The 12,308-nt window shown below is 48.1% G+C and overlaps 1 protein-coding gene across 1 annotated transcript; it reads left to right on the top strand.

Annotated features, from left to right (window-relative positions):
- Nucleotides 1-9,361: 9,361 nt before the first annotated feature.
- Ppp1r3g (protein phosphatase 1 regulatory subunit 3G) lies at nucleotides 9,362-11,050 on the top strand. The gene has a single exon (XM_059262311.1). It carries the CDS (start codon nucleotides 9,404-9,406, stop codon nucleotides 10,445-10,447), a length of 1,044 nt encoding a protein of 347 aa, XP_059118294.1. The 5' UTR covers nucleotides 9,362-9,403; the 3' UTR covers nucleotides 10,448-11,050.
- The last annotated feature ends 1,258 nt before the right edge of the window (nucleotides 11,051-12,308 follow it).

Here is a 12,308-nt window from a genome sequence, read left to right as displayed (position 1 = left end):
CAGGCAAGTGCAAACTTTAGAGTACAAAAGTGTGATCAGCCAGGAGAAAACACACGTCAAAATGCTTGTTTATGTCTCTGATGCAGATGTCCCATGACTTCTGGGCTCCGTTTTGTTGCCCTGCGTTCCTGTCTTGGTGTCTCAGTCACAGTCTCAGGTGTCCAGAACCCGTGGCTGTGATTAACCACTCTGGAAAGAGGAGGAGTTTGACACTGAGAGGTCAGGGAGGTGAAGGTAAGGGGATCCACTCAACCAACCCTAGTTTAATGAGTACCTACTATGTGCAAAGTTTTATGTATGTTATCAGCTACATATTTTTCTTTGTCTTTTCTTTCTTTCTCTCTTTCCTTTTCTTTTCTTCCTTCTTCTTTCTTTTTTTGGGGGGGAGACAGAGTTTCTTTGTGTAGCTCTGGCTGTCCTGTAGACCAGGCTGGCCTCAAACTCACAGAGGTCTGCCTGCCTCTGCCTCCTGAGTGCTGGAATTAAAGGCATGCGCCACTGCCCAGCTTCAGCTCCATATTTTCTGCACTTGTTTATATATTGTTTCTATCTCATTCCCAGACACCAGGATGTGAACTCACAAAGGACAGGGATCTGGGCCTATTTCATTGACAACTCAGTCCCGAGCCCTAAGGGAATGTTTCTAGCTGGGTTTGTGGGTTTTTTTTTTTGTTTTTTTTTTTGTTTGTTTTTTGTTTTTTGTTTTTTTTTGTTTTGTTTTGTTTTGTTTTGTTTTGGTTTGGTTTGGTTTTTCCAGACAGGATTTCTCTGTGTAGTTTTGGTGCCTGTCCTGGATCTTGCTCTGTAGACCAGGCTGGCCTTGAACTCACAGAGATCCACCTTGCTCGGCCTCCCGAGTGCTGGGATTAAAGGCATGTGTTACCACCGCCCCACTCTAGCTGGGTTTGTGATCTAGCAGTCAGGAGGGTTACTGCAAATTGATGTGAAAAGAGGGAGGAGGAAGAAGAGGGGGAGGAGGAGGGGTGTGTGTGTGTGTGTGTGTGTGTGCGCGCGTGCGCGCGCGTGTGTGTGTGTGTGTGTGTGTGTGTGTGTGTGTGTGTGGTTATTGCCTGTACATAGCTGGCAAGCAATATGTTAAATTAACGAAGGCATTATGCTAAAAAGTAATAGTAACAAATAGTTACTGTGCAGCCCCACACAGGGCTTCTTGAGAAGCAACCTGCACACATTTTCTTGTTTTCAGGTTCACAGTACCATGAGCAGGTGCTATTGTTCCCACTCACTGCTAAGGAGAGCACAGCTCGGGGAGGGCATGTGACTTGCAAACGTGGTTGCACTGTGGTATAAACTCTGGCCTTCTGTCTCCCAGGTTTCTAGTTCAGACAAAACCTCCTATATTACACTCTGGGGGAGTTACAACGGCCGATGCCACCAGTGGTGACGGTAGCGACAGCGGTGGTGGTGTAGCTGTGATTTTTGTTGAGGTCATGGTGCCGTGGTGATGGTGACAGCGGTGATGGTGCTTTGGTTGTTTTGTGGTGAAGTTCTCTGATCAAGCAAAATCGCAGGAAATTCTAATATGTAAAAGAGGTAAAAATTCAAATTCTCAGCTAGAGTTGGAGCAGGGCCCAGGGCCTTGCTATCTCAGCTCACATCTGCCCAGAAGTTCCTAGGGCGCTTTTCAGGAAATGACATAAGGCAGACAGGATGGTAATGTGTTTGACATCAGGCATAAGTGGGCAGGAGTTTGGCTCGTACCTGGTACATGTATGTGATTGGCATCAAAGCAGGGTGGGTAAGACTCCTCCATCAGGGTCCCGAAGGATTGAGGAGGGTCATGCTAGATGTCCACAGTGGTCCAGATAGGAAAGGATGGACATGGCACAGAGATGAGATTGTGTGGCCGAAGGTAGCCAACAAGAGAGAAGAAACAAAGCAGAAGAGTGAAGCCAGGTGTAGTAACCATGAATGCTACCACAGCTTTTCACTTTTAAAATGACTTTTTAGACCATGCTAAAATATACAGGACATAATATTTTTACCTGGTTTGCTTTTCAAATTGCCTGGAACTGCCAGGAGCATTTTGCAAATCGAATTTAGAGATGTTACAGGATTTAGAATGTTTAAGGCAGCCTGCTGTGGGATGGTCTGTATGTCAAGTGTGTTGCTGATTGGTCAATAAATAAATAAATCACTGATTGGCCAGTGGCCAGGCAGGAAGTATAGGCGGGACAAGGAGGAGAATAAAGCTGGGAAGTGGAAGGCTGAGTCAGAGAGACACTGCCAGCCGCCACCATGACAAGCTGCATGTGAAGATGCCAGTAAGCCACGAGCCATGTGGCAAGGTATAGATTTATAGAAATGGATTAATTTAAGCTGTAAGAACAGTTAGCAAGAAGCCTGCCACGGCCATACAGTTTGTAACCAATATAAGTCTCTGTGTTTACTTGGTTTGGTCTGAGCGGCTGTGGGACTGGTGGGTGACAGAGATTTGTCCTGACTGTGGGCCAGGCAGGAAAACTCTAGCTACAAATGGCGTCCAACGTGGTGGCAAGAGTTTCCACCTAAAACCTGAGAAAAGATTCTAAAACAGAGCTAAAAACAGCTTCCTAATTGTCTCTCTCAAATGAGCGGCAGCTGCTGGTTGAGCTACTTGTGGGTTCCTAGCATGTGCACTCTATCTGCAGTATGGCAGGAATGAGGCCTCTGCAAGTGGCACATTAAGCTGCATGGTGGATTTAGCCTTTGCTAGTACAAAACAAAAAAAGAGGTTTTTGGGCTACACACTGCTTGGATAAAAGCATAGACCCACGATAGCTCCCAGAGCTGGTGGTAAACGTAGCCATGTTGGGAAGCTGAGGTGGGCGGAGCCAGCAGCCACAGCTGCTGCAGTTTAAAGCAACAGATTCACAATAAGACAGATTCAGATGTAATAGTTTACAATGTGTGTAAAATATACGTAGGCTTGAAAGAGACAAAAAAGGTGATATATACAGTTATATAAACAAATACATAGTTTTAAAAAATAAAGTCTTTAAAGAGACAGTAAAATTAATATAAAAAATAAGCCACATGAAGATGGATATTACACAGAGAATCTGGATTGTGTTGTCTTTGGGATTTTTAACTGCAGAGAGATATTTGATTGTAAAGGAAGCTGAGTTAAACCAATATGCATATTTTAAAGGTACCTTGACTTCAAAATTTGGATATAAGGATATGTTGCTTTGGAAAGGAGACTCTGCTTTTGTTCCCACAGAAAGCCAAAGGCTATGGATTTGTTCCAGATTAAGATACATCAGGTTTGACCAGCCAAGACCCCCTGAAAGGTCTCTGATGACACCATGTCCCAGCTGATCCAACATCCAGAATGATTTCAAGGCAACTGGCTCAGATGATACAGCCTCATGGACTATTCCATAATCCTTAAATTTTCTTTGTGTCCCCATAAGATACAGCGCCCCCCTCCAGCAGGAAGTAGTAAGAGAAGCTACGCCCAAATTCCCAAATTATATGTAATTTTACTTTGTTAAGGTTAAAACCTCAAAAAGGGGGGAAGTGCTGTGGGATGGTTTGTATGTCAAGTGTGTTGCTGATTGGTCAATAAATAAGTCACTGATTGGCCAGTGGCCAGGCAGGAAGTATAGGCGGGACAAGGAGGAGAATAAAGCTGGGAAGTGAAAGGCTGAGTCAGAGAGACACTGCCAGCTGCCACAATGACAAATAGCATGTGAAGATGCCAGTAAGCCACGAGCCATGTGGCAAGGTATAGATTTATAGAAATGGATTAATTTAAGCTGTAAGAACAGTTAGCAAGAAGCCTGCCATGGCCATACAGTTTGTAAGCAATATAAGTCTCTGTGTTTACTTGGTCGGGTCTGAGAGGCTGTGGGACTGGTGAGTGAGAGAGATTTGTCCTGACTGTGGGCCAGGCAGGAAAGCTCTAGCTACAGCAGCCTATCACAACAAAGACATTCTGTCTCCTCTTTAGTGGGTAAAGAGTTAGCTATGAAAGCATGAAGACTTGATTTCAGATCCCCAGTGCCACATAATCAGCCAGACACAGTGGCATGTGTCTATAATCTAAGCACTGGGAGATAGAATAAGGAGGGTCCCAGGGTTTTTGGGACCAGCCAGTCCAGGCAAACCACCAAGCTTCAAGTTCAGTGAGAGACCCTGTCTCAAAAAATAAGGTAGAAGGCAATGAAGATGTTGACCTCTGGCCTCTGCACATGCATGCACAGGCACACACACACACACACACACACACACACACACACACACACACATTGTGTGTGTGTAGTAACCAGCATGTTATCTTGACTGTTTTTGTTGCACTCCTTTTACCTTGATGTCATCATATACACTAAATGACTAGCGCTGCTTAAGGACAAAGAGTGACAAGCACTGTTCTCCAGGTTGGAGTTGCTTGAGGCTGTTGTTATGGTCACATTGGCCTCGGTCTGCATGCCTCTGTCCTCCATGTGCCCTGTCACTTTGGAAGAGCAGAACAGGTTGTGAAATACCTGACATAATAGGCCTGCAGTCTGACTTGGACGGTTGCAACAAGTCAGTCCAAATTTTGCTTTACTCACTCGTAATTTCTGTTGTAAGGCCGTTTAATCAGGTGAGCAGCTGAACTGTCCCAGGTTGCACAACAGTAGTGGCCTTTGACCCAGCTGAAATGTTTGGTGGTTTGGTTTGAGGATGCCAGCCTTGGGTTCAGACCACAGTGTGGAATTGTAACACTGTCTCATCATTTTTTTTTTTTTAAATGAGAAGGGGAATTTTCTTTTCCATTGACTTTCCTCGCATCATTTGAGACTTCCCAGGCCTCAGACTTGGGGATCAGATGACCCCAGCTCTAGCCTTTTAGGTAGAGGCAGAAGGATTACAAGTTTGAGGCCAGCCTGGACTATGTAGCAAGCACTCTCTAACCCTTACAAAACAACAAAACAACAACAATTAAAATAACTAAGAATCTGAATGCCTGGAGTAAATACTTTAGCAACTGAGATGTGTGATCATGTAATGTTTGTGGTTGACTTAAACACATATCTATAGGCTAGGTAGTCTAAATTCAAAAAGTTATTTTTCAGGTTGTATCATTTAACTACAGCTGCTCCCCAGTTTACACTGGGGTTTGGTTCCACCATATGCTGGAAATATCGTAAGGGGGAAATGAATTGAATATACTTCATCTACTGCACACTTTAGCAATGTTGTCTACACAGGGCATCTGCTGTTTCCCTTAACAATCTTTGGAAATATCCAAATTCAAAATCTGAACTATAGTTTCTACTGAAAGTGTGTCTGTAGGCGGAGTTTTTCTGTATCTTGGCAGCTGCTCCTAAATAGTCACAAAGAGGCTTAATATTAATTATAAATGTTCGGCCAATGGCTCAGTCTTGTTACTAGCTAACTCTTTTTTTTTTTTTGGTTTTTCGAGACAGGGTTTCTCTGTGTAGCTTTGCACCTTTCCTGGAACTCACTTGATAGCCCAGGCTGGCCTCGAACTCACAGAGATCTGCCTGGCTCTGTCTCCCGAGTGCTGGGATTAAAGGCGTGCGCCACCACTGCCCGGCGTTACTAGCTAACTCTTACAACTTAAATTAACCCATTTATATTAATCTGCATTCTGCCACATGGTGTCACCTCTCTTTTATCTTGCACCTCCTGTTTCCTTTCTGTGTCTCACTGGCGACTCCTCTGACTCCACCCTTCTTCCCAGCATTCTCTGTGTCTTGTTGTCCCACTTGCCTAGCTACCAGCCAGTTGGCTCTTTTATTAAATCAAGCAGAAGGTGCCTTGGCAAAGACACATCTTCATAATACAGAAAAATATTATTCCATAACATGTGTCACTTTCATGCCACCAAAAAGAACCAAGAGTTGAACCATCTCTGTGTTACAGAGCATCTGTTTAACTTCTGGGAGCCAGAACTTTAAAGCACACACATATTACCTGGCCCTGTCTCAGAGAGGAAGACTGAGGAAAATGTCCTGTGTCCCACCAGCTTTGCCAGAGGACAGATATACAGTGGAAGCCAGAGACAGACTGAGTCTTTCGGAGAGTCCCCAAGTCCCCATGATGGATGAGTAAGGTGCTCACTGCCCTTGCTTCTAAGGTCTTTGCTTGGTTTCTGAGGAACAGCCCTTTCTTGCGGCCTGCTCATCTCCATCCCCTCCGCAGTTTACACTCTTCTGCTTACACTCATCAGAGTTCCTCAAAGCTCAGTCCAGACCTATTGAGCTGTAGACCTACCGCAGTATAATAATGAAAACGCACAAAACTGAGGGGAGATCCCCCCTCTTGCCTCACTTGCTTTTAGTTGACTTCAAGAGGCACAAAATTTGGAGGTCAGGTATCTAAGCAACATATTAGTCTCCTGCTAGCTTTGCTATGGATAACACCTCTGATGTGTAGGTCATGTTGCCTACATTATTTTTCAGGGCATAAAACGTCACTTTTGTTGAAACCATTGACTTTTTATGTGGGATTGTTTGATGGGCCATTTCTTGATATTACAGGACCAAAATTTCTATTTGCAGAAAAGGCTGATATCTCATATTCTGAACATGTATGTGTCTCGTGAAGATCAACCATACACTATATCACCTCCAGTCACCTTTCCCCAAATCTTAAATCCCTCTGCCATAGCCATAACTACCCGCTACCCTGTCCTCTGGGAGATGAATTTGAGACCTGCCCAAACTATGAATACACTCTCTTTTGCAAAACTCATCATTTCAGTGACTAGCATCCTGTACCAGGGCAAAGGGGCCTGGGTCAGTAGCAGGTACATTTGCTCTTTGCCCCTACTTGCTAGTATAGACCTCCTAAGACTCAGCTCTAAGTGAAGATTGATTATGTGTTTGTTATAACCAAATATCTATAAAAAGCTCCTTTTGGTAACACCTGAGCTTATGCTAATGAGATCACTTCAACTGGGTCCCCTAGACAACCAGACTAGTTGGTTACCAGAAAGAACCAGAAAGACTGGAAGCTGACCTCCAGGAAGGGAAGTGAGGCTGAAGTTCCTAAACTGAGCCTTTAATTTGTGGCTCTGACACTAACTCCAGGTAGTCAGTGTCTTGAACTGTTGGATGCCAATTTGAGAATCAAAGCATTGGCCTTAGACAAGGCACTGTTTGGTGTGAGCAAGAGCCCAAACTCAATCTGTCCCTGTAATAGCGACACAATTCTCTCCAACCTCAAAATCTCTTTGAAGTTCCTATTCCACCTTTAAACTAGTTTGTGAAGACTAAGTATCACAACATAACAATGTCAATTTACACGTAAAAACATTGCCCTCTGTCCTAGACCTTGAAGATGCTTGTGGGGAGGGGCACTCTAGATGGATCTGGATTTTCTTGTGAGCCCCAGGCCCAAGTTGAGATGTAGTTATGAGTTCTACACTGTGCACTTAATTATCACAAGATCCCAGCCAAGGGACCACCGGGATCCCTTCCTCAAAATACCTCCCCAGCTCAGGTTTCTTGTCTATAGACGGCATTTCTCAAATGCCTGGGGTCAAACCTGACTACAGCCCAGCTGTGGGGCCTGAACAGACAGTCCCTTCCTAGCCTTTATGTGCTACATACAGAGTAGGAGCACTATGATTCCTACTTCACAGAGTTTTGTGTGTATAAGATCACACAGGAAGGACCCTCAGTCCTGGGGAGGGATGGGCAGCCTGTGAGCCCTCAGTAGATACTACCTATGAATATGACCCTTGCCCTCTTCCTAATATGCCCAAAGTCCTGGGAACATTACATTCTGCTCAGGGATTAAGCCTCAGTTGAAAAACCTGGGTAAGATAGCTTTGCCCCACCCCCTTTTTCCTCCTTGATCAATGTTTCTAGAACCCCCAACTTTATTTTTCCTTTTTCTTTTTTTCTTTCTTTCTTTCTTTCTTTCTTTCTTTCTTTCTTTCTTTCTTTCTTTCTTTCTTTCTTTCTTTCTTTCTTTCTTTCTTTCTTTCTTTCTTTCTTTCTTTCTGTTTGTTTGGTTTGGTTTTTCCAGACAGGGTTTCTCTGTGTAGCCTTGGCTGTCCTGAAACTAGCTCTGTAGAACAGACTGGCCTTGAACTCAGAGATCTGCCTGCCTCTGCCTCCCAAGTACTGGGATAAAAAGTGTGCGACACCATTGCCCAGCCCAACTTTTTATGTAATTGTAGACACAACCATGTCAAGTAGTTATTCATTCCTAAATTGTGATTCTCAGAGCCCAGCCTCAGCATCTCCCTGTTAGAAATCCTCTCAGGCACCGCGTGGGACCCCCTGAATCAGATATGAGGGTAGGGGGATGAGGGGTGAGTGTGACGATTGGTCATGGGGTTATCAGTTGACGTTTGATCAAGGCAAACTGGCCTGAAGACAAAAGCGCAACACAACACTTTAGCAAGTCTCCAATGCCAGGATAGAATGGAGTGCTCCCCCATCCGTCTTCCAGCGATTGGGCTTTGGCCCCACCCCCCCACAAGGCCTGAGCTGTATTAGACTGGTCTGGGGTCCTCGGGAAGGAAACCAGCCGTACCAGCAGGCGAGGAGAATGCATTGCCGGCTGTGGGAAGGCGCTCAGCGGCGGAGGGAGGTGCCAAGCCCCTTCTTCGCCACCCAGATCTGCGGGCGGGACAAGGGGAGGGCCGGAGACGTGCTTTAGCGCCAGGCGCGAATGGCCTCCGGCTGCACTGAGCTGACTGGCCGCCGTGTCAGCTCCTGGTGGGTTCTTTCTCTATCCCGTCACAAGCCCACCGGCAAAGTCACCGGCTAGGTAGGTGGAGGCTGCAGCCCGTCTCCCAGCTTTTAGGAGCACTAAGGGGCAGCTGCACGGATGCAGATGTGACCCGGGAACCCCCGAGGTTTTGGGGGAGAAAGGCTTTGAAAGAGAAGGGATGCACTTGGCTAGCTTGCTGGCCTCAATGACAGGCTTGCATCGCCAACTTCCTAGGACGGTGGCAGCCGGCATGCCACCGCGAGGCGACAACACTTCTTTGGAAGAGTAACTTCACTGACTGGAAAACTTTGTCTCCACTCTTGGCTCTGAAAGTTGCGAGCTGCCTAGAGGTGGGACAGACGCAGCACTGCCACGGGGAGGATCAAGGCTATCAGCCAGCCCGCGACCTTCAGAAAGTCTTGATTTCCATTCGGGACCTGGTTCCCAGGTATTCCGGAGGCCGCGCCTCCCCGCCCCTGACCCTCCCCCTTGGGATCTAGCCTTAGGCCAGCATCCTCCTCCCTCTCGGTCCGGGGCAGCCGCAGCTAAAAGCTGGAGGTTCCAGGCTGAATCTGCTTTCTGCTCTCCAGCCTGGCTAGACTGAGCCAGGAAGGGCGAACCCAGCCGGCGTTATGCGTCCCTTCTGCTGCTGGAGTAAATAAGTTTCCAGCGAGTCTCCAGAACTGCGTTTGCTGCGGGACTAATCCCGGGGCCGGATGGTATCATGGAGCCATCCAGGGAGCAGCAGCAAAGTTCCGAGGCGCCCAGCTCCACGCTTTCCGGAGACCCCCCGCCCACGGAGCGGCTGTCGGTCCCCGAGGTCCTCTGCGTGGAGGGTGGCACCTCGGAGACCCCGATCCCTGACGCTCAGCTCCAGGACAGGCCCCTGTCGCCGCAGGAAGAGGTGGCTCTCCCGGAGCAGGCGGAGCTGCAGGAATATCGCCGTCCTCGTGCGCGCTCCTTCTCTTTGCCGGCGGACCCCATCCTGCAGGCTGCCAAGCTCCTGCAGCAGCAGCAGCTGGAGGGACAGCCCGGCGCGGAGTGTGGCGAGCGGGCCGTGGACTGCTGCGCCAAGTGCAAGAAGCGCGTGCAGTTCGCGGACTCCCTGGGGCTGAGCTTGGCCAGCGTGAAGCACTTCAGCGAGGCGGAGGAGCCTCAGGTGCCGCCGGCCGTGCTCTCCCGTCTCCGCAGCTTCCCGCTGAGCGCCGAGGACCTGAAGCAGGTCGGGGGGCTGCTGACGGTGGCAAAAGTGCCCGCGCCCCTCTGGGTGCCGCGCATCCAGCTCCGACCCCTCTTCCAGCTCCCGGGGCTGAGCGCTGTGGAGGAGCGTCTGCGGCGACAGCGAGTGTGTCTGGAGTGCGTGCAATGCTCCCAGCCGCCCCACGCGGAGGTGACCGGCTCGGGCCGGGTGATCAGCTGTCCTGGACCCAGGGCTGTGGCGGTGCGCTACACCTTTACCGAGTGGCGCACCTTTCTGGACGTGCCAGCCGAGCTGCATCCTGAGTCACCGGAGCAGCTGCCTCCTGTGCCAGCGGGGCACTCTGGACCAGGGGCTGAGGATAGTGAGGAGGAGCCTGTCACCGAGCGTTTCTGCTTCTCGCTGTGCCTGCCCCCAGGTCTGCAACCCAAAGAAGGGGAGGACGCTGACACATGGAACGTCGCTATCCATTTTGCCGTCTGTTACCGCTGTGAACAGGGCGAATACTGGGATAACAACGAGGGGGCCAACTACACCTTGCGCTATGTGTGCTCCACAGATCCACTCTGAGCCCTTTGTTTGAGACATGGAGAGAGGTTGACCAGCACACGAAGTTCCATCAAGAACTCTTGAGGAACCTTAGCTGAGCGTCGCATTAACCAAGCTTGGAGAGAAAGGAGCAAAGCGTTAAATAAACCATCAACTCTCAGCGCAGATCAACGCACCAGCAAGCACAGAGGGTCTGGCAATGCTCTGACCCTCTTTCGACTGACCTTTCTACTTGCCTTCTAGAATTCCCAGCTTGCAATGGACTAAGGAACACCCCAGTCCCCTAAGCAGGGGTTCTCTCCAAGAAAGGGGCTGTGGAACCCTGAGTCAGGACCTGTGACCTTGGGGATTTGTTTCTAATGTGAGATGTAGTCCTTACAGCTTGATGAAAATCTGTAGGGAAAGACAGGCACCCCACCTCCAGGAGGGAACCTTCACACCAAGGTTTGATTCTCAGAAGGCTCCGTGGGTGCTGATCAGCCTTTCCATTTATCTGGGATCTGGAAACGTCTGTCCAGACACAGCGCTATTTTCTTCTGTGATTGGATACAAATGTCCTTTTAAAAAGTAAAGGCCACGTGCACATGCTCCATGCTTCATGTTTCACCTTCTGGGGGTTTGGGTTTGGGGAGGCCTTGGCGATCGGGGGGTGCTCAGCTGACGAAACAGACAGCATTGACATGCTTTCTCTTGATGTGCAAGAGCCCAAGTTCTCCACACTGGGAAAAGCAATCTTCAAAATGTACAAAAAGTGCTCTGTCCCTTGTCATAGTAAAATGCTGGACGAATTAAAATGCCCAAGGCCTTGGCTGTGAGCTGCAGGAACCCATCACATTCGTCCCAAACCCTTTTGTGCAGTTAGAGCTTGTAATAGCCGTTTCACTCTCTGGGCCATTAGTAGTCAGAGAAGCTGGGCTCTCGCAGGCTGCACTCCAAGTGCAGGGGTTGGGGGCTGGACAGGTGGCTTCTTTCTCCTCTCAGAGGCACGAGGACGAGTGGGAACTTGATGGTAACAAAGCACACTCGGCTCCTGCTGCTCAGAATTAAATGGGGCACTCTGCACAGCAACCCCCTAGGCGCGGGTGTGGGGAACTTCACTCACTGTGGACGGCCCCATATGCTGAGATGTGTCCAGGTCTGAGTGGGGGCGCACTCTGGGTGAAGACTCAGTTCCTTTCTTCCCACTCTTCCCTGGTAATGTACTTTCTTTTGAAAATTATTATTCAAAGTGTCCTATTTTCTAGCACGTGACTAGCATAATTAGTTTGGAGTAGACTAAATTTAAGGGGAGATGTTTTCATGGTTCTACAGATGGGTCAGCACAATTACCAAAGGTCAAACATGACCCAAAGTGTGTTTTCATGGAACCAGAGACCTATAAATGATATTCACGTTTAAAGTTTTATTTTAATGTTAAAGAATTATTATTACTATTATTATTATTATTATTGGTTTTTTCGAGACATGCTTTCTCTGTGTAGCTTTTCCTGGAACTCACTCTGTAGCCCAGGCTGGCCTAGAACTCACAGAGATCCGCCTGTCTCTGCCTCCCAAGTGCTGGGGTTAAAGGCTTGCGCCACCACCGCCCAGCAAGAATTATTATTTTGTGCCATGAAAATTATATTAAAGCCAGATATAGTGGCGCACACCTATAATCCCAGCATTTAGGAGGCTAAAGCAGGATTGTCAAGAGTTTGAGGCCAGCCTCGGAGGCCTAGAAAAACTATATCAAGCAAAAAACAAGGCCGAGTATGGTGGCTCATCCCTGAAATCCCAGGACTCTGGAAGCTTAAATTGGATGATCACAGCTTGTTGGAGGCCAGCAGAATGAGAGCTGGGTTTAAAACAAAACCAACCCAACAAATGAAGGATTACGTGGAAT

The sequence above is a fragment of the Peromyscus eremicus genome, chromosome 5 (genome assembly GCF_949786415.1).
Source record: "Peromyscus eremicus chromosome 5, PerEre_H2_v1, whole genome shotgun sequence".
NCBI lineage: Eukaryota > Metazoa > Chordata > Mammalia > Rodentia > Cricetidae > Peromyscus > Peromyscus eremicus.
This window is presented reverse-complemented; position numbering and strand designations above follow the sequence as displayed.

Bases quoted from the DNA above. Each gene is read 5' to 3' on its own strand.
- Ppp1r3g (XM_059262311.1), top strand. From the start codon at position 9,404: ATGGAGCCATCCAGGGAGCAGCAGCAAAGTTCCGAGGCGCCCAGCTCC.